This window comes from Tinamus guttatus, unplaced genomic scaffold (genome assembly GCF_059628265.1).
Source record: "Tinamus guttatus ecotype Peru unplaced genomic scaffold, ASM5962826v1 Tinamus_guttatus_pri_ptg000599l, whole genome shotgun sequence".
NCBI classification, from domain to species: domain Eukaryota; kingdom Metazoa; phylum Chordata; class Aves; order Tinamiformes; family Tinamidae; genus Tinamus; species Tinamus guttatus.
The window spans coordinates 3,714,616-3,737,565 of NW_028289133.1; the positions used below are offsets into that span (position 1 = coordinate 3,714,616).

The window sequence follows — 22,950 nt, forward strand, 5'->3', positions numbered from 1 at the left end:
GAAGAGCAATTGCCATTTAGGACGGTACAATGAGCAGGAGGAAGGAAAAAAAAAAGAAAGAAAGAAAAAGAAAGCAGGTACCTTGTATTTTAAAAACAAAACAACAAAACAATACACACAGCTGCCAGAGAAGTATTAACCACTCCTCAATTTGAAGTTGACTAAACAGCCCTGCATTATTGTGCAGACTCCTTCCCTAGAGGTCCTGAATATGGAGGGAGGTAAACGTTGTCAGCAACTGCCTAGGCACATCCTGTTTTAGGGAAAAACAAAATAGGCTATTTTATACCTGAGGATACTTCAGAGGATCCATAGTTCCAGGCTTTGAGCTTAAAAATCTCTAATTCCCCAAACTGTAGTAATACCCCCAAGATTTATAAAAGAAATTTAAAAGCTGCCTGAAACAATAAAATGTTCAGTATCTGTTTACAGTCCTCCTTGTATTCATGGCTCACTTAGAAATCCTGCACTGAAACTTGTCCCTCATTTTTGGAATTAAAGGGTCTTGGTGAATGAACTGAGAAATTACTACTTATTTTATTCTGTAGCTCTCTGCTGGCTATGTGAATAAATAAGCGATTAAGTGCAATTTGAGGCAGACAAAGTGAAGAGCATCTTAAGAAATTTCACATTCCAGAGCTAATCAAAGTAACTGCATTTCTTGTCCAGGCAGGCAGGCAAACTCACTTATTTACAAGCAAGAACTGCCCTGGGACTAAACAACTGAGGAATAGGCAAGAAATATCAGAAGTCCAAATGACGATTTAAAACAATAATAATATATTTTTTTTTTTTAAAAAAAAAAGCCTACTGCACGTTTTTGGTCACAATTTGTATTTTGAGGAAAAATACATGTGTGAGGTTTAGTGAGTACAGGGAGAAACTTCAGACTGCAACTTAACGTCTCTGATTCCACCACAATAAAGAATGAGTTAACCTGAAGAATTTTCTAAAACATGTTCAAGTTCTTTCCTCAACAACAAGCAGCATGATTTTTCTCCAAGCATCCCAAACAAAGATCTAATTTAAGATGTCGCCTGTCTGGAATGCAGGCAAGGCCTGGGAGACACAGGCCACAAAACACAGGAAACCAAAAATGGTATTAAACTTTGAATAATTAATATTAGGAACCGTATGCTGGAGTGTTGAGTTCAAGGAAGATTAAGGGTAAGTGTTTAATCAGAGTCTAAGCTAAACTGTCTCATTAGAAATACTGCCTTTAAAGAAACATGGATTAAAAAAAATAAATTGTACAGTTTCTTTAAAGGAAGTATAAATCCTACTACATACACATACTGTACTCACATACTGTATTTTAAAAGAGAGATATGCATTAAATTGTTAAGAATTTAAAACCAAACCTAAATACACAGCTTAACCAAAGTATTGTCTACAACAGAAGCATTTTTAATGTGAATAAATCTTCACAAGACACAGCCATATCTTTACTGAACAGGACAAGCATCTAATCTTTAAAAGACCTTTTTTTTTCCACTGTATACTAAGATCCTAAACTTAAAGCATCCTATATATATATGTTATATATATGTTACACAAATGAAAAAGTTTTTAGGTATAAGACTTAAGATCTTAGGATCAAGATTCATTTTTTGTTTTGGTGGAAAAATAATTTAGTCCAAACTAATAAAGTGAGTATTTCAGGTATTCCTCAGGTCAATTCTTCAACTCTTGATTCCAAGTCTTGAATAACTACTTACAGCATCCTAACTTTATGCTTTTAATAATTCAGTACTTACATTTTCATGTTTCTCTAGCCACTTCTTATGTATGCATTGCTTCTGCTTCCATCCCTATGCATGCCAATATTTTCTGGCTTGCTATTATTGCTATTTCTTCTAAAGGTTTGTTAATCTGCATGCAAATTTTAATAGAGTATAAATTTGGATTCAATATATGACTTAAGAGACCTATATATTGGCAGATGTATTGCTAAGGGCTACCCAGAAACAGAATTAGCAACTAGCTAGATAAGTAGGTGAGACCCAACACACATCCAATAGTGTATTTTCATATACGCTTTTCTGGATCCTAGTTTAGAAATTCTATTGATCCATTCTCTACATCACAATTAATTGCAGTTCCCCCTAAAGTTCACCTTCCTCCAAACTTACCACGTCCACACAATACAGAAGGGTTAGTGCAAAATCAGGAATACCAGAGTGCTCAAGCAAGACCATGGCAGGGGATAAACATGCAGCTGCATGGAGAAAACCAAGACAAGGTTTTCACCTTCTGCATTACGCTGGTCAGAGCCTTCAGTTGCAAGGAACCACAGGATACCTCTGACAGGGCAATGCTGCTCCACCTTTAAATGATTTGAAGCATTCAAAGTCTATTCTACAACCTCATTTCTCTAGTAATTAGGCTGGAAGTTAGAATACAATTTCAAGGCTTGTACAGGAAGAGCTTATACCCATTTGTTCTTGTGCCAATCTTGCCCTTTAGCCAATTTTCCTCTTTGGTGTTTACCTCCTTCCTGCCCCATCCAAGATGCACTTCCATAGCGTTACCATATCCCTTCTTCGACTTCCTTCTATTGGACCAAGTGAGCAAAGCCTTTTAGTTTCCCACCTTAAGATGAGTTTTATATCCTAGGGTCACATGAACAGCCCATATCTACACCTATTCAATTTTGCTCACTTTTCCAGCATCTCAAGTCTCTTCTGTCTTTTTGCAATGGTACAAATTCAAACAATCCTAGCAGCAGGAAGAATACTACAGTTTAAGGAAATGGTGAAAGCAACAAAGTCGATTCAGACGCTGAAAACACTCAGTGCCAGAGCTAACTATTCAGTTACAAAATGCAGAGAAAAAAAAATAGCCTTTAGGAATATATATGTGTGTGTATATATGTATATATAACATTAGTTTAAAGCATATAAAAATTTAATTTTACCCACAGTCAAGTTTGGTAATGTTTTAAATACTGGAGCAGTAGAGGTCTTCAAATTGATATACATAAAACAGCAAAATTCATATAAAATTGAACACAGAGGAAATAATTATATATTAAAAAAGGTTAAATTTATTCAAATAAAATTCAAAGGCTGCCTTGAAGATTTCCGTATCACATTCACATTTGAAAGCATGTTAGATATGCCTGACTTTTAGAAGTGAAGGGCTTTCCAGAGCTCCTTGATGCCAAGCACGGTAGGCAAATCTAAAATGCAGCTTTAACCCACTCAACTACTTTGGCTATACGTTAATAGTAATCACTAGTTTAAGCCTTCCACAGAGGAATTTCCTTCCCAGAATTCACGATCTACCCTTTGTTAGTAACCCCCTTCTACTCTACACAGCACACATCAGATAAGTCCCACCTTGAAGGACGGTCACATCTGCTAAAAGTTGTTTGTAAGCACAAACATCTCTTAAAATAGGTTAGCAACTTGTATAAGGCTCACTTGCTCAATGCCATTCCATTTTCCTATGCAACTCTTACATTACTGCTCTTGTCACACTGGCATTACTTCAGTTTAAATGAGCTCACCCCTAGTTCATACTCAGTCATGCCCCAAAGCACTAATTTTTCAAGAGCACTGCCTTAACCAGGAGAGCCAAGAGCTGAGGTTATCAAACTACCAAGATGATAATATTACTTTCTACACTGCCCTCCCTGCACACACAGGACAACGGAGAGGTTACCTGACTCAATATTGCAGATCACCACCTATAAAGTTTCCTGAAGAAGAGAATCCGTGCTCCTCACCTAAGGCAGAGAAAAGCACGAGCGCCCAGTGTTGCTTATTGTGAAACACCACTTCATCTTGGCCACCAGACACCATCACCCCTGCATACACCTGAAGTAACAATATCTTTTGCATACACCTGAAGTAACAACATCTTTCAAGTACAGGGGAACACCAACTTGTCTCAATACTCCTCACGGACCAGCTCCAACACTTCCTATTAGATCCTGTTTTCAGTTGCTTGCAACTTTGCCAAAGTGATCATCTGGCCTCGAAGTCTCCATGCAAGACATTTCCCCACTACCACCACCTTTTTTTTTTAAAAAAAAAAAAAAGTGTCTCAAACACAAAAACTGCTTCAATATTTTCAAGAATGAGATTAGGGAAAATAACTTGTTTTGACCACATTAAATATTCCAGAAACTTTTCCATGGAGAAGCTCCTGGTTGTCCAAGAACAGAAGCAGAGAATTTTAGAGCATGGCCGCTGCAAGAGCTATATCTTTTTCAACACTAAAATACCATTTGCCAAAGGGATAAACCCTAAAGAGTTTGTTTCTCCAGGTTGCTACTTTGCGTTTTTTTAGGTGCTATGAAATAAAATATTCCCTAGCCAAAACAAAGTGGTCCTTTCCTCATTTTAAGGCTAAATATCATGTTAAGAATAACAGTTGTACCTTATGGAGAAGCAGAGAAAGGGTTAAGACTGGCTGCCAAGGAGCACTGAGTTAAAAAGAACCACAGGCAATCCCGACACAAGGTAATGACCTGTGTGCAAATCCTACAGACAAACACAGAAACAGCCTTCAACTAAGAAACAAAGCTCCAAATAGCTTCTTTCACACTGTTCTAACAAGACTTTAAGTTTTATTTGTATATAATTCTATACATAATATCCACCCTCCAGCTCCGAAGAGAGAAGAATTTCTCATGGAAACTTTCATGATGTTACTATATAATAAAATGGACATGAAGTTGCCTATGACAGCAAGCCACTAGATCATAATTTCTTGCACAAACCAATAAAGCTAAGAACTCGAATAGACAAGATTTGCTTTTCTTAACTCTAGGAAGTTTGTCGCAAGCAATTCCCTCATCCCCCTGATGTATTTGTTTCAAAATGACAGAAAAATAAGACCTGAGCAAATAGAGCTGGAGCAGCGATTGAACATATGTCACGCTATTTTTCATACCTTGACTCAGAAATTCAGGGACGGTGAGAGACAGGCACAAAATTAAAAACTGAAGAAACTGGTTTCTAGAAAATCTGTAGAATGGGGGCGGAATTAAGCCAGATGCAACAATTAGTTAAGAGGAGATGCAATTGCTGGTGAAAGTCTCTTTTGAGAGACAGGCAGAAACAAGGAGATGTTGATGGAGATGCCTGACACGAAGGAAGGAACTGCGATGACGGCCAGAGCATTGCTAGGAGAGATTCCATTCTAACACAAATTGATAATCCCTTAGCTGTCTAAGGCTACTTCACGCAGCAATCCAGGGAAGTCGAGCACTGGGGAGACAGAGCACCAGCCCCATGATGCAAATGCTGCTGACTGCAGCTTGCAGAATTCACTTTCCTGAACTAGCACTTGAGCACTGGAGAAACATGCAATTAACTTAACTCACTCTGCATAAAACACCTTGTAAAGACTCCTTAGGCTAGCAAATAACAAAGAAAAGTAGTTAATTGTGCCTCAATGGTAGCTGCTACTTTATTGCCAAATTGAACAAATGGAAGGTGGAAGGCAGACACGGATATGAGCCAACACTGCAATAAAACTAGTTTCCAGAATAACATGCTAAAACCATACCAACTCAACTCATACAACTGGCACATAGGGGTTTGCTACTGTAACCCAGGCTCTACTCTTACAGCACTGGTAGCTGCCATTTCTGGAATTCCAGCTTAATAAATTAAAGCTAATCTGTGTAAATAGTTAACTAAAGCCTTTTTTTTTTTCCCAATAGATCTTCAGAATAATTTGTCCTTGTTCTTTCCCAAACCCATCCTACTCTCCATAAAACAAATCCCATAACTACTCCTGACATTGAACAGGAGCAAAGACCAGCGCTAGCACTTGCTTGTTCCACATCAATATAAAACATGATTGCACAAACAACAACTCACAGCTTATACACCTTTTTTAGGTGAGCTGCCTTCACACGAATCTGTTTCAGGCTCTAATGAAACTCTTCACCCATCAAGAGGTGGCATTCCATTAGAGAAGACTTTGGTAGGTCATTCCCACCCCCAAGGAACACTGAACAGGATGAATTCACTCTGTTTTACCTAACAAGTCTTCTGTTCATTTGAAACTGAACATCCTTGATGGCAGGAGGCTCTGCACTTCCTACAAGAGGCTTTTTATTTTTCTGCTCTGACTGCTGTTGGGAAAAGGCTCCTTAGAGAATCCTAAACAAAATAAATATCCACTGGCCTATCCATCCTTCCCCTCTGTGCGCATACCAGCCTCTCTTGTTTTTGGTTAGTACAGCTGAGGCTGCTAAACACCATTTTGGTGCCTTTTGCTATTACATCTCATATGAAGACAGCATTATCAAGGCAAACAAGAGAAGAGGACTAGTAACCAACAAATAAAAAGTTACATTGATCCTAGAGAATCCAGTCAGATACATGATGTAAATACGTTTTTGGTTTTTTTTTTCAAAAAAAAAAAAAAGAGGAAGGTAGCACTTCTTTCTGGGATGGCAACAGTATGTACCACACTGTACACACTTACTAGGTACAAAGTGTTCAGACCAGGGAAAAAACATTCCCCTTGAGTTGACAGAACATTTTATTTAGAAATCATCTCATCAGGCTAGATTGCCTATTCGTTACAGTGCTACCCAGAGTATATGTTTTTCTTGTACTACTTCTTCAATTTATCCCTCTTAATTAGAATTCAAATTAAATGAATGTCTTCTGTGCTTTCAGATTCTCATTTGTGCGATCTTCGAGGAGAATGGCAAGCAAAACTCCATTTCAGCATACTGGGAGGCATTCTCTGCATACATTGAGTTGAGCCTCACTTTTCAGCTCTTTTTATTAAGCTCTGTTTCAAAAGAACGGCAGCATAATTTGATACACAAGATAGTTATCAACTGTTGATGGGTAGAGAAACTTGAAAGCTAGAAAGGTGAAATACTTAGAAGTAGTAGTCAGAAAAGCAAATTCAGAACAAGCTTCAAATTTCTAATTTCACTTACAATTTTAGGTATCACTGGAGAGAGGCCACTTAATCTGACAAAAGATTCTCAGTTACAGTGTTGCTGCATCCACTTAATGAAATGTAATCAAGATTTCCAAGAAGTTGCCAACCCTCTGAGCACTTCCTAACTGCCATTCAACAAAAACAGTGAGCCTTGTCAAATCTTATTTTACTCCCTGATCACCAATATTAGCATAAATGCAACTACAGCATGCAGTACAAAAAAAAAAGGTCATAAAACAGGTATTGCAACTTAACTGCTGTATTTTCACCTGCATCCCAGTTTTTCTGTCATTCTCCTTCTACGGGACTTCTCCTATAGCACTCTTAACAGCAAGACAGATGTTATTTACATCTTAGCCTCTGAATCTATTAGACTTCCTTTCCATTTGACTTCGAAATTAGGCATAAAACTAGATTTTCACTAGTCTTTCAGATTATATGAGGTGACCAATTCCTTTCAAAGTTCACATACTATATTCTGAACTGGTCACAGGTTTGCTATTAAGCAATCGCCTTTGACAGATCCCTGCACTGCTCTCCCCAAACCAGTCTCTGTATCCCCAGGCAAAGTCTTAGCTTTAAAGTTAGAAGAATTCAGAGACATGAAAATTAATCAAAAGTTTGAAAGCCAGCAGCAACCACCAAACTTTCTGAAGAAAATAAGGTAGGTTATATTATTGCAATGATTTTACCAATATTCAGCTGAATCGAATATCTCCAAATAATACAACATGCCACTAATGTTAAAATTCCAAAGTTGTTCCAGAATTGAGGGCTTTTTTAAAAACAGATCTCCCATTCTGATATAGCAGTTTCTAAAGTGTTTTAAAAAGTTCCTAAAATGGCTTAATTGTCAATGAGTCAGCAAGTTTTTAGAGTCTGCTCTCTAGAAGTAACCAGATTTATGCAAACACACAAACATTACATTTATACACATAAACCAGCCCTCCAGTTTAAACAGTCTAGAATAAGCACAAAATCAAGATATTAAAAAAGTGCAAGAAGAGTAACTATCAGTTAGTAACAACTCCCTTGCAAATACTCATATTTACTCACTTTCAAAATCCATTTCATTACTCCACAATTCAACTTTGTCTGGACTTATTAAGAACAAAACTTAAGGGATTCAGCCATTACGAGGTTTTTTTTTTTTTTTTTTTTCCAACATGCAATCACTCACACACAGTTTTTGGAATAAAGTTGATATTTTGTCAGACCAGTCCTACCCAACTGCAAAAAAAGCACGAGAGCAACCAAGAAGCTGGCTTATTAGCACGCTGGCTTCGACATTTCTTTTCACAGAATGACTCAGCCTCCTATTTTCAAAGTTTTCCTTAAATATTTGCCCTACATTTTACCACACCGGCTAATGACTCCAGCAAAACGCATCCCGGGAAGTTTTCGCCACCACAATCCGGAGCAGGGAGACCAGCTACGCGCGTGGCCGTGCATCCCCCGACACGATTCTTGCTAAAAATGAAAGCTCACGATATTTGGCAGAGATCTTTTGTTTTTTAAGGAGGTAGGTGAGGGCTTTGTTCGAGAAGGGCGAGAAGCCTTCGTGCTTTTTGCCAAGATGCAGTTTGGTGGCTGCGAGATGCACAAACTTGCCTGGAGTTCCTCTATATCAGGGACGGATCCACGCACACCATGTGCTGCACAAGGCAGCTAAGAACATTAACAAATAATAAAAAAATTAAAGATGGGTGGGGGAAAATAAATGGTTTGGATCCATTTTGGTCCTCTTTAAGGAGAGGAGGGTCCACGCCACAGGGATCGGGAGCTCCCCTTGCTTGCGGCTGGCCCTCGCAGCCTATATTTGGTATCGCGGCCGTATTAGAGGGGAAGGAGCGTTTTAATGAAGAGGAGGAGGAGGAGGAAGATGCCACAAGGGCTGCTGCACCCCCCCCCCCTCCCGCCTGTATTAGAGGCGCGCACCACCTCCCCACCCGCTCCCGTTTTTTTTTTTTTTTTTACCTTCATCTTCGAGCTCCAGTTTCTCCAGCATCCCTTCGGAGGCGGCCGGGGGCTGCGAGGGATCCGGAGCCGCTGCCGCCGCCTGCGGGAGGGAAGAGAGGAGAAGGGGATGAGCATCCAGGCGCGGGCGCGGCGGCCCCGGCGCGGCCGAGGGGAGCGGCGGCGCCGAGCGCGCTTCCCGCCGCGCGCTCAGGGCACGGAGGAGGAGGAGGAGGAGGAGGAGGAGGGCGGGACGAGGCGGCCCCGCGGCCCCCCGCGCCACACGCACGGCCAGGGGGAGGAACCGGCACTCGCCCTTCCTCCCTCGCGGCGGCGGCGGCGGCGCCCGGCCCATTAACCCCCGGCGCCAAGGGCCGCGCACGGCTTCCCGCCCCCCCGCCACGGTTGGTACATCCCGTTTTGCTGCAGTCGAGCCCGGGAGGGGAGCGGTAACTACCACTCACGCAGGCAAAGCGGGGGGGAGAGGAGGAGAGTTTGCTGCCGCCGCTGCTCCAAGAGCCGGGCCGAGCCGCCCAGTTTGCGCAGCCCGCTGGGCGCGCCGGACGGGGCCGCCCGTCTGCTTTCCGCTCGGCCGGCGTGAAGCGGGGAGGAAAGTCCTCCGCTCCCCCCCCGCCGGCCGCGCTTGGTACGGTCCCGCGCGTTCACCTGCGAGGCAGCAGCGGGGAAGCCGCCGGTTCCACTGCTCCCGGGGGGGAGGGGGGATTCTCCCGGGCTTCCTTGCGCAGGGGCTCGCCCGGGCGGGGCGGGGCGGCGCGGCGCTGACGGGGCTCCCCGGGGCGGGCGGCGCCGCCGCCATCGCGGGGCGCCCGCGCTTCCATTTCCAGCGAACGAGAGGGGAGCCCGAACGCCGGGGTCTCCCACACGAGTGACGCGTTTTTAAAATAAATAAATATTTTTTAACGGAGGCCGGGCCGGCCTGGTGTGAGCCAGCACGTCAGGCCGGGTGATCAAGCTCTAAAATTACATCTAAATAATTCCACCAAAACAGAGCGCCCATTGCTCACACACTGGTGTTTCGGGTGCAAACCCGGTTGCTATAGTCAGAGGTAGCCCAAGGCCCTGCAAGGCACCCGGGCACCCAGTTTATCTATTTTTCCTTCAGAAACCTGCCGAGGAAAAGTCTGCTGTCTGCTCACCCTGGGCCTCAAAGAAAGCATTGTCTGGCAAGAGGATTATTTCTCCGGCCATGGCAACAGCCCTTGTGGGCAGTGCTGCTCCGAGGGACATCCCAGAGCTCCCGGAGGGTGTTCAAAATCCAGCTGTCCCCCCCAGACCAGTCTCAGGCTTCAGCAATTCCGCAAATCCCGTGAGGCGGGAAGGGCAAGCGGGGCTAGGACGACACAACACTGCCTGTATAACAGCAAAGCATGAGGGGTTCAGGGAAAACATTTGGGAAATCAGAAAAGCCGCCTGTCACCCCTGCCGTCCAGAGGGGCTTCAGGCATGGGAATGACCTCTGGTCCTCCCGGGACAGAGGGCTGCTGCTTTTCCATAGCCGCCTCTTTCCAGGGACACTCCTATGGGTAGGCCAGCTAGCAATCCAGCAAAAATTCCCACTTTTTTCTTTCCTGCAAAGCCCCTTTGGGAAGAAAATCCTAAAATATTTCACTCACAGCTATATTAAAAAAAATAGGAGTGCAATAAGTACTGTAGATGTTCAACCACAGAAAATACCAAGACAGTTGATACTAATTTATAAAATGCTGTAGAAGTTATTATCGCAGAAAGCTTTAGAAGATCTAAATAGTTTGGCTTCTGTCTCACTTGTTTTGATTTTGATCTTTTTATTTTCCTATTTTGTTAACAAAAAAAGGGGGGGGGATGATATTTGATTAGAAATAAGTTACTAACTGACATGATTTCGCTTCTTTTTTTTTTTAAACAGAGTGGGTATTTACTCTGCTTACTCATCTAGGGAACAAGAGACATGAGAAAAGACCGCTCCAATGTTGTTTGTAAATGGAAATGAAAGGGAATTTTCAAAGGTGTGCAGTGTATTTCACCTGCTGTAAAACACAGCTGTATATTTATAATACGACACTTAAGCCTGTTTTGTGCAATGAGCTGCTCTGCACATGAGCTTACTGCAGTACCAGGGTTTTACATTAGCAGAAACTGTATCTAGACTGAGAAAAGGCAATACAATTTAAAGGCAGTAATTTAATATATAGCAGAGATTTGCAATGGAAACATTGTAGCTAAGCTGTAGTCTCTGCAGTGTTCAAAAAAAAAAACCACAAAGGAAATTGAGAAGTAAAGGCAGAAACTCGATCCTTCACCAGCCTGCAGTCCCGCAGTCTGTTTAGGCCAGTCTTAGCACAAGCCAAGAAACCACTGCTGTGTTCATTGTAAACTACCACAACATTATAGAAATCAGCAGAAATTTGAAAGGGGCTTGGATACCAGCCTTCTACAAACACTGCCTGCCTTATTAGAGAAGGATTCCTGGTTAAAGTAGGGAAAAATCTGTCTTTCAAAGGAGCTATAAATGCCACTGTGAGATGACGTTATATACTCCAACACTTCCATTTCTGTGTATTCAGACTATTTGATCTCCTGCCACAAGAGATTTCTATTAACTATATCCTAGGGATTTGTCTAGATTAGGATTTGAATGTTTGGCTTCAGTGTCAGGTTGCCCTTTTGCACTGGTTGTGATACCCATGTGATGAGACCCTCTACACTCTGTACAGTAAATACTAAACAAGCGGCACTTTTGTATGATAAAAACTTACGAGAAAAATGTGTGTAAAAAAGAAATTGCCCAAATAAATTTCTTCTTTGCCAGGTTTAGTTCTTCCAGGGGCATCACTTATGCCTAAGAACGGGGACCTATGACACAGTGCTGATACAGAGGTTTAATAGAGCAGTGCCAGCAATCTTTGTGGAGGCCAAGGAAAGCAAATAACTCAAGGTTGATACAACAACAAAAGTCATAAAAACGTGGATGTAAACAAAAGAGGTTTTAGGGCTTCTGGGAAGGGTAGCACTTAAATTTTAACAGGTAACTGCTTACTTTGCCTATCTTTGCTTGCTTTTGTTAATTTTCTAGGGTAAAGGGAATTACTCATTTTCTGTAAAAGTAAAATCAGTCATATAGGTCATATATGCCCTTAATAATGAATACATCAAAACATCTCTAATGATCCAGCAGAGATCATTATGTCTTTATGTCTTATTAAAGGAATATCTTTATTTCCATAAGAACATCCTAAGTATTTAATTTATAGCAATGTTTCAGGAGTTAATATCAGCAGAAAACTATTTTAGAGGTAGTTTCCTGCCAGTTTGACTACCTGAATGAGCTGGCACACACATGCTGGGTTGGCGGTGGCTGCCACCAGGTCAGACCAGCTGTATCAAAATGCTTTGAGTGAAATTTCTCTCAGCTGCACTTAGATATCTCAGCTGGGTTTAGTTAGTAGATATTCACAGCAGAACTACTGTGGAGAAACAGCCATTTCTAGGACATGATTCACGTGATCTATTTTAGTCAACTACTTAAGATGAAATTAATTGGCATCCTGAACTCTATTCCCATCTCTACATCTCCATTTGATCAGATTATTCCACTTAGTAGTATATACTTCTAAAGAGGTAGGAAAAGGGAACCAAGGACCTATAAACTAGTCAGCATAACTCTGATTCCCAGAAAGGGAAGAGAACAGATGCTCCTGTAGTTAGAAGACAAAAAGTTCATCATTGATAGAAAACGTGGATTAAAAACAACAAACCAATCTCAGCCAGCTCAATAACAGACTGTGCTTGGGAGATGCAGGATGTCAATTAACAGATGTACAGCAGGAATTCACAGAGCTTTCTGACACTGTTGAGCATGATGCTCTCCTAAGATAGTCTGGATGAAACTACTACTAGAGGACACAAACATATTCCCAAGGCAGGCAGTAATCTTTCTTTATCCAACCAGAAGAGTTAATGAAACAGTTCCGGAGAGTTCTGTATTCTATCTAATATTCCGCATTTTCAGGGATGATCTGATGAAGAAATAATGAATCATTTTCAGCTGGCACAATCCTAAGGGAGGCTGCAGTTTTAGGGAGAGCATTAGAACTGAATCCCAAAAATGTCAGCAATGCTTGAAACAAGCAGGCTGTGCTTCGATACAGGGAGCTAGAGAGCGTTGCGCAAGTGGGAATGAGGAAATGCAAAATAAAATGGGGAAAGATTGTCTTGCAGCAGTTGCACAAGGAAAAGACCTGAGGATGAAACTAAATATGAGACAGCCAGATTCTCATGAAAAAAAAATAAATAAAGTAAAATAAACACACGATCTACTAACATATTACAGATAAGACAGGGGAGCCTGTTCTGAAGAGCTCCGGGATAGACATCAGCAGGGATACTGCATCCAGTGCTGGGCATCAAACTCACGAATGAACCAAGAGAGCCCAGTATCTAGGCTTTCAGAAAACATGACTGTTAACAAAAGACTTGAAAACACTCTGATTTTCTTAGTTTAGGGAAAATAAAATAACTGAAGGAAGATATAGGAATGATCTCCCAATGTAGGACACTGTTGCAAGAAGGAAAGTGCTAAACTATCTTCTAGGTCCACTCGTAATGGGATAAGAAGTTATCAGCTTAGCCTTCAGCAAGGAGGTCTTAGGCTGGACTTCGGGAGAACTTTCTAAATATAAGGACAGTGCAGTACCAGGGTGCTCTGCCAAAAACATCACAGTGAAATCTCTACCCTACTGGAGGGTTTGGGCAACCAGTTAGAAAATTATTTGTTGGGAACTACGTACATATAGTTAATTCCACTATGGAGGGAAATGGATTTTCAAAGTCTCTTCTAAAGTTCTCTGTGTCTGTTTTAGTCCAGTCTTTAGAAAAAATATATTTATTTTTTCTTAGTATGAGAATTCAATGAGAAATCTTTATATGTGCGTTTTGTACAAAAGCTAGGATTTACTAACAGTCCAATGCAAATGCACTTTGCTTTGCCTTCTCCAAATCAAATAACTTTAGTTCTAAATTGGAAAAATATTAAAGCAAGCATTATTTGAGTGATGACAAAGGTTACGTATTAGGCTTTGACTAGTCAGGAATCAAAAGGATAACACGCTCCTGCAAATCACAAATCTGTGTGGAAGAGACTTCTTCAAGCACTGCAAGCAAAGTGCTCACTGCCCTTTGGTAAGAAATAAGCCCCCGCAGGGAAATGTGGGGCCTTTGCTCCCTTCTCGTTGCTTGTTTCATTCTGATGGGTGAAGGCGGTGACACTATGAACACTGATGTGCTAGCGGTGCTGCTTGTGCAACTCAGAGTTCAGCAACAAAACCGAATGCCCTTCGAAATGCTTCAGAAGGAAAAAAAACCCAACTTGCCTTATAAAACCTAATGGATTGAAGAGCAGCAAGAAGGAATTCCCATCTAAATGCAAATCAAGGCAAACCCATTCTGAATGCAAGCATAAACTACAAATGGTAATTTTCCCACCATTTGCTAGTGCTGCTTACTACAATTACAGTTTTATACAACTCAGGTAGTTAACAGCCCTTTTCCCAATGAGCTGTCGATGAATGTTTCCAAATTTAGGTCAGATATGCCTACTCTGTAGCAGTCTGTTTGCACAAAATTAATTTTAAACACTTATTCCTTCTTTTTAGTCCAATTTAAACTCATTTATGAAGTAGAAAAAGATGAAAGTTGTCATAAAAAAAAAGATTCATCTGCTGCTTAAACTCTAAATCAAACTCCTCCCTGTTTTCTGCTAGAGCCTGATTACTGATATTGGTAGATTTGCAACAGCTCAGAACACAGAAATCAATGCTGAGATTAGCATCCATCTTGGATCCCTCCGGAATTTAAAAATGCTCCGTGCCCAGGGAACAGGGATGAGTGGAAGGTGATGCTCTGCGAGCACATGATGTGTCAGAGAATGTGGCTGGTCCCCGTGTGGCGCCCTGGGCTTGGCACACACAAAGTCCTCCTTCCTGCCAAGACCTTGGAATAAAAGGTAGAGTTTCTGCCACTTATTCTAAGGAGTCTCCGTTTACCATTAACTCCAAGGAATCTCACCAAACACACTTGTAAGGAACGGGATGTCTCATACAAAATACTGGATTCAGACCTTTTCTTCCTGCACCATTAGGATCCCCACTGGATGATAATTAGTGTCAATTTAGCACTCGGTTTCTCATGTGCCAGGCCCTCAGTGACTTGTTTTTACATCTTATTAACTATCTTATCAACTACTTATCTCAGTAACCAGCTTCTCACTGCTGGCATCCTCAGACAAAGCAATAGCCATAATATTAATTACTTGATGCAACTAATTGGTTAGTGATGGGCACATGCAGTTGAGGATCTTTAATAAGTTAAATGCATTGCTAGGTGGAACAACAACAGAGATTGCCAGATCAAAACAAGGAATATAAGAATGGGTTCAGCACTAGGAAAGTGCTGAACATCAACATCAAAGGACGTTGAAATGGACAATATAAATTTCTCCTAAATCTTCACTGCAGATCTGGTAGTGTTAGTTAGGATTGGAAGACCCAGACAAGATACTAACTAAAGTGTATGGAGTGATTTCAGATTTTTATGGAGTCCACTTCCTATATATTTCCATATGAAAATGAACATGCAGGTTAATCCCTGTGAGTTCTGCCACTGAAGTAAATGAGAAACTGGATGGATTCTCCTTGCAAGGCATCCCATAATCTAACATGAGAATCAAAAGGCTGTGTCAGAACAGCGTCCTACAACCCCTTCTCATTTCCAGTCTGAGACGGAAGAGAAGAGCCATTAAAAATTAAACTTCAAAGGAAGTAAAAGACCAAGACAAAGTCTAGGTTCCCAAGCTAACTTCTCACAGAGAAGTCCAGACAGAAGTAGGGAAGAGTGAGGATTTGTTTACATAACTTCTAGTAACAGCTAAGCTCCAATAAATCAGATTTTAGAATTAAGAATATTAAAGAGGAAGTCTCTAAATAAGCCTTTGTGGACAATATTAATTCCTCAGATTACTCTCATGGAATATAGGTAGAGTCTGAATCCATATTATCAGAATGTCACATTATTAATCAAATAGCAAAACAATTTCAATTCTGTCCTTTTGAATACAAAGTTCAAAAAGTTACACACTTGTGAGGAACTTCCTTGAGTTTGCTTGTTAAGAATATTGATGTTACAACAGAACTACCTGATTCTACAAACACAAGAATATTTCTTAATATTTCAGTCTATTCCAGATTTTTTTAAATGTAGTTGTCTTAAATGTTTATTATTGTATATGCTTAAAAACATGTTCTATATCTGTTTTCACAGATATGTTTGAGTGTTCCCAAGTCTCTCTGAAATAGGACCTACCTCTTACTACACTGAATTATGGGCATGGAAGGAGATTTTACTGCAGGAGGGAACTGAAGTAATCAGGTAATGAGCAAGATTGCAGTAGTTATGTGTGGCTGTAACATCCTGGTCACAAAACATACTTACTTGATTTAGAAAAAAGAGAACAGATTAAAATAATAGTAATGACGACAAACAGGTAAGCATTGACTTGTTCAAAATGGGAGGAAAAAAAGAGAAAGAGTGAGCCCGTACTTCCTTAGGGCTTCATTTACTGGCATTGAATACAGAAGGATTACCTGTGTTAGTTAAAGTTAAGAACTTCTTACTTAAGTGCTTTAGCTGGATTGAGGCCAGACTACTGCTGAGTACGTTACAGAACTGAAGCCACTGTGAATAACAGATTAAAAAAATCAGAGCCAAAATTGATTTAAATACACTCATTTACTATATAACACTTCTCTTTCTTCATCTTAGTTTTATATTTCAAAGCTTCAGTCATGGGTTGTGACTTCAGGGTACAAACACTATTATACCATCTTAAAATTATGATTTTTTAAAAAACCAAAAATGAAATACCTTTTCCTAGCAAATGCAGAAGTTACTTGATACCACACTTCAGGCTTGAGTAAACACTGCAAAATTCTAGTAACTTATTAATAACCTATCCTTAAAATTTAATTTTCATGATCATCACCAGTTCTGAAAGACTGGAAGCTTGAGCCTAGGCATTAGCAGCACGATTACAGGTCAGAGTTATAAGGATCTTTATGGAAAAATAGACATAATCTCCAGCTCAGAGCTGAGTCACCCACAATCTTGACAAAACTGCTTTAAGGAATTTGCACAGACCCGAGCAGCCTAGACCATTTGCTCTGTGGCACAAGCCGCATTAAGAAGCAGATACCTGCAGGCTAAATGTAGCAAACGAGCTATTCTGTAGCTGGCCACTTTCTGCGCAGCTTATCCTAGCGGAGGATCTCAACTCTGTGCTGTTCACGGGCCACGAGGGTCACACAAAGTCACAGCAGGCCAGGGCACCAACAGGAGCCATCAAAAGATGCCTCCTGAGATGGACAGACTATGTATTTCAGAGTATTTCAGTGCAGTTCTAGGAGCACGTCAAACTCCTGACACTACCTCATACCACTCGAATTGGCCGTGCATTGCAGTAGATTTTGTGCCCTACCTACCGCAGATAAACAACTGGCCCGATTGCCACTAATGGTGGGCCCATGACTGGCCTATTACCTCTAGCCATGTCTTTTTATTTTTTTTTTTATTTTTTGACAAAAAGGTATTTTTTTTCAGATGGCACTGAATATGTGCTGCTTTAGGACTCTAACCTTTCTCCTGAGTTAATTCCAGACCTGTTGCTGATCACTCCAGGCCTAACTTCTGCATGTTTGCTTCTCCCTTATTGCCTGCATAAAAGAAACCTGCACTGATAGCAGCATGCAATGGATATCCTCCTTCTGGCATGCCTGCTTTCCCTACTGACAACCTCTTAGCATGATAAGTATCCTTCTCTCATGTCAGGTAAGCTGCAAGTGAAACCAGATCATCCTACAGTTTTGGTTCTGTGGTTTGACACTGTCTAGAAGGAACCAAGGTGAGGACTGTACTAAGCAAGAAGCATATGAAGTATCTCAACTAAGTGTATTATGGTTACAAATAGTGATTTCTAGTGACCTAGAAATACTGGAAAGAAATTCCTCCGTATTCCATGAACCAGTTCCAGAAAAAAAAATCAAACTAGTTCTTTGCTAATGACCTGGGATAAACCTCCAGCAAACTTGCCACTGTGCTCACATTACTGCAGAGCTTGTGCAAACGTGGATAGAAAAGTCTGTATTTGTGGTCAGTGGTGTGAATGCTTATAGTGTGGATATGTCAAACACTGGATTCACAAGCACCTAAGCTTACACATAGGCTTGGTCTGCACTTAGATATCTGCTAAGACCTCCAAATATTTCTTGACATGCTTCCCAAGGGTGCTTTGTTCTAGCTTATCACGTATTCTTCAAGTATGGGAATAAAGCACTGCATTCAATATCTAGTAGCCAATTTGAGGATGCTTCTGTACATCCCATCACTGGCAGCAAGAAAACAGACTATATAAATTGTCATTGCAAGTATCATACTAGTTGAGCTATGAGCAAATCTTGCCTTTCCGAAGTCAGAAGTCACTGATTTCGATAGAGTCAGGATTCAATTCCACCTCCTATACATTAATCTGGATAGCAGCTCTATAGAGATGCCTCTTAGTTTCAGAAGCACATGTAAGTAGCAGCCTGGAAATTCAGTATCAGTTTCATTTAAATGAAGAAGTGCAGTTGAATATTTAATTAGATAACGCAATCAGTAGTTTGAGATTCAACTGGTTGCTTCTGCCCGACTGATCCTATTTAAAAGAAGTCAACCATCTTTTGAGACAAAAAGCATCATCTTTTGGGATGAAGGTTCAGAGCTTTGGACCCTGGGACCAGGAGATGACCCATGTCCTCTGCTGCCTGCCACAGAGGGAGCCACTGAAAGTGCTCATGGAGCAGCAGTGACAACGCAGAGGGGTAACTGCTGCCGGCTGGGCCATCCCAAAAGCACTTCCGAACTTTGGCCATTTGGGTCAGGCACAAGTACTGCAGCTGGAATGTTCTCAGGAGATGCCCAAGTAAGACTTGCAAGTGAAAGACAATTCGGGACATTCCTGAAAGAAGGGTATCGGATTTGGCTTTGACATTTCAGTGGCTGTTATATTCTCTTTTTTTTTAATTTTATTTTGATGTCATTTTAAGCTTTTGGGAAAGGCATGGCAAGCTTAGAATAGATTCCTTGCTCTAGATTTCTAAAACCAGTAAGTACTTACTTAACATTGTTAATAGACTTAGATAGACACCCCATTGGTTCATGTTTTTAAAGTAATTCTCATAGCTACTCATGTTTAAAAAAATAAAAAATAAAACCGAGCAAAGTCCAGGTTCCAGTACAAAAGCATCCGATCTGTGGCATGAGTATATGTATAATGAGTGTACATATATATATAGACACTAATCTGTACCAGATGTGCAGGACAGAGTGATATGATAATTCTTGAAGCCTATCAGTTCTTGAGAAAGTCTGAATTATTTTAAAGGAAGCTCTAAACAAATACAGAATGAGAAGAGCAGCATATTTTACAGTGATGTTCTGTGTAAGCCTAACTGTGCTCTAAAAATGTGGTAGGTTCCTATACATCATAGTCCGATGTAAAAGCCGACTGCTATGAACTTGAAATGCAACTCATGTTGGCTACAGTTAACTTATCTTAAACCACTTACACCTCCCATTCTAAAAATATCTCAGTACTTTAGATTTTTTTTTCATGTATTTATCATCACAACATCTATTCACATAGCAAAGTGTTGCCCCATTTTTTATAAATGGGAAACTGAGACCCTGGCAGACCAAGTGACCTACTCAGGGTTACACAGGAGACACCTGAAAGAGCAAATAGCTGTAGCCATTTCCCTCTGGTCTCAAGAGCATTCCCAAGCTACTGACACTGCATTTCCTCTTTTTTTTTTAATTCCTATTTTCCTTGACAACTCTGAAATGCTCTTTGAATTCAAGATTCTTCTCTAAAATAGCAACAGTCAAATATGTGGGGCCATGAAGGAAAGAACACAGTCTTCCCAAAATACAACCTCCGTGACATTTGGATAATGGAAGAAACTACTTGGCGACCAGCTTGGCTTATGTCCTTTTGTACTGCAGGGGTGCTTGGCAGCACCTTGCTGTGTCTTTCCAAAGGTCTATTCCAAGAAAGAAGGTTGTGCACCCTCTGTGGAAACGGTTCCTCACAATGTTCCCTCAGAAGTAGCTTGGCAGCCTCCTGTCCTCTTCTTGGATGTGCTCTCGTGTGGCCACTATCTGGGCGATTAAAGAACAGGGCCAGGCGAGAGTTGTCTCATTTCATAAAACCATTCCTTCCTCAGTGGCTGTTTCTATTTGTGCAGGGAGCCTCACAGTGAATGTTTCCATGTAAACACGATCCAACACCCGAAGCTTCAAGGCCCAACTCACAACACAGGCAGGTAGGAATCCTGTCCCTGCTGCTCTTGCTCTGCTCCACCACCAGCCATTTCCCATTGCCACCATGAGCTCTCTTCTCTTCTGAGGCTCCTTCCCTCCTTTAGTCTTTTCCAAACCTTTTGTGTTTTCTCTTTTTCCTCAGCTTATTTTCTCATCTCCAGTACTTGTGCTAGTTATTTGTTAAATCTTTTAATAAACAATAAAAATGGTACAAAAGTCCTGATACAGCAAAGGGGCTTAGCATCCAGATAGCTTTAAGTGGTCTAGTGCTGATGACCTCAAGAGGACCATAGAGGAGTATGTCCGTAGCATACTTAAAATTAACCACACATTTAAGTGCTTTCCGGGATCAGGGACATAATGACATTAACATTAACCAAAACAAAACACCACCTGAGACTCAAACACATAAATACACAGCAGCCTCAACCTAACTGCACTGTAACCTTCAGATTACCTTTCCTCAGTGCCTTTTGTCACTGCGAGCTGTGTTATGGCTGCACTTAAAATCTGTTCTGAAAATAGATTTTCAGAATACTGATTCAGTATTGATTCTGTATCAGTACTGATACAGACTTCTTCAGACTACTTCCAGCTAGTAGTAGTGCTCAGAAGCAATCCTATTTAAGCCTCTGCTTATTTATGGTTTTAGGATTCGCCTGGCCTGTTTTGCTAGATAAGGCTCTTCAACAATAAGATACTCAGGACAAGGATCGTGTTTACGTTTCTGCTAAACATCATGTGTGCCTATGTACCGTAAACTTACACTTAGTAACTTTTTTCTTCCAAGATACAAGGAAAAAGGCTTTCTACATGTAGCAGATGCCCTGGCTTGCAGAGGTTCACGTGGAAAAGTGTAACAGATACATTTTCTAAAATCAAAGATACTAACCTAATCACAGGCAATTAACTACAATCCCAAACATGCAAAATGACTAAATTAAAACCTTTTCTCTTAAATTTTCCCTGTCCGTGTTTTGCTGACCTCCACATGATACTTTTTCTCCTTTACAGTATATCGACTGTTACTGTTTTACACTTCAGCTTATAAGCGCATAGGATAGGAGTCTTGTTTTATTTTTATGATAACAAAGTATTATGCATACCTTGGGCACTCTATAATAATTATCGTCTTCCTACAAATAAATACACACAGCCTCACCCTCAGTTCCAGCTGAGAATGCTGTTGTGAGTAAGCTCCGAGAATAAATATTTTGCATTCATTTCACCAGCACAATGGAAACATTTTTCCAAGCTGCTGCCAAGATGGTATCTCGTCCTCTTCTGAGTCAGCAGCCCATGCAGCTGACTTTCAAATGGCCAAACTTGGTTGATTGTAATCTTAAAAGAGAAGAAACACAGACGCAAGCTGTAGTTATAAAGAGCTGTATTGCTCTCCTTATGCGCAAGTGGAGTGACACTATATAACATGGAGGTTGGGGAATAAGATGTACAAAGAGAGTGTTGTTTATAAAGTTCCCCTTACTTTCTTCTAGTTTCTATAGTTTATTTCATCCAGTCAGAGGAAAAGACTAAGGAAGGTTGTGAGTAAGAGACAAAGAAGTATCACTGCTTTATGGAGCCCGTATCTAATTGGTATCAATCAGCTCTTTATATTCTCTGAAGTTCTTTTGGTTATTAAGGGCAGTGCATCTAAAAATACAACATAGATAAAACAGGGCCAGAAGAGGGACTGGGAGGGTGGGAGATGGTCAGGATTCCCTCCCAAGGATCGCAGCCTCCGAGGCATTTTGCTTATTCCCAGCTGTGCTTTCCCTCTACACTGGCACATAAGCGGGCATGGTGCGAAGTAACAGCTTGGAAAATTGTTCATCCTTCCTGAGGTCTGAATAAAGTACTTTGGTCTGTAATCCTTACTGCCTTGTGAATGAACGGCCTAGAAGATAAATATTTTCTGCCCTCTCGAATTGCCCAAATATAGCTGTAGGAAACTGGCAGCAGGCCTATCTTAAGCTGCAGCTTTACATTAAATCAGAGAAAGTATCAGGCTTCTAAGAGCTACTAGAGCTTCCCTTTCTCAGAGGTTCCAGTCTCCTAGCAAAAAAAAAAAAAAAATGAGTCTCCAAACTCAGAAGTAAACTGTGTGCTGAAAAATAAGTGCAATGAATAAAACCAGGATGTCAATCTTAAACCACCATCTTAAGTAACTAACTCTCCATTCAGGATGCTGGGGTCATAAGTTTGGCGCCAATGTCTAACTCAGAGCAGACTAAATGCCCTGGGTTTAATTGCCTAAGCTACCCACGGCCTCACAAGGGCGGTCAAAGCAGCTGGGAATTCTTTGGACTCCACATTCTGGCTCTTTGTCCTTTCTCCCTAGTGTCTCCTTTTGATCTGGGACTGGGAGGAACATGAACTGTGGGACTTTTTCCCATTAAAATCAATCTTCCTCCGAGTGAATCCATAGATAGTTGACTAATGGGGCTCTGTGGCTTCAGAGAATGCCACAAACTGAAACAGATACTCATTTCCTTGGGGCAGAAGAATTTATCTTTATGTCATATAATTCCTCTACATCCTAGGACTGATTGCCATGAATGTGCCACCGAAACACAAATACATTGGAACCTAAAGGTTCAGGATGCTGTGACTTTGCTTTTTTTTTCCCCAAACCAAATAAGTAGTTTTTAAAAAAGCAAA

The 22,950-nt window shown here is 40.9% G+C and overlaps 1 protein-coding gene across 1 annotated transcript in view; it reads right to left on the bottom strand.

The window, feature by feature from the left end:
* Positions 1-22,950, bottom strand: part of PRKAG2 (protein kinase AMP-activated non-catalytic subunit gamma 2) — a 191,127-nt gene that overhangs the window by 32,009 nt on the left and 136,168 nt on the right. Inside the window, exon 5 of the mRNA XM_088534770.1 lies at positions 8,902-8,983. Coding sequence (XP_088390896.1) covers positions 8,902-8,983 — 82 coding nt within the window. The remainder of the gene's footprint in view (positions 1-8,901; positions 8,984-22,950) is intronic.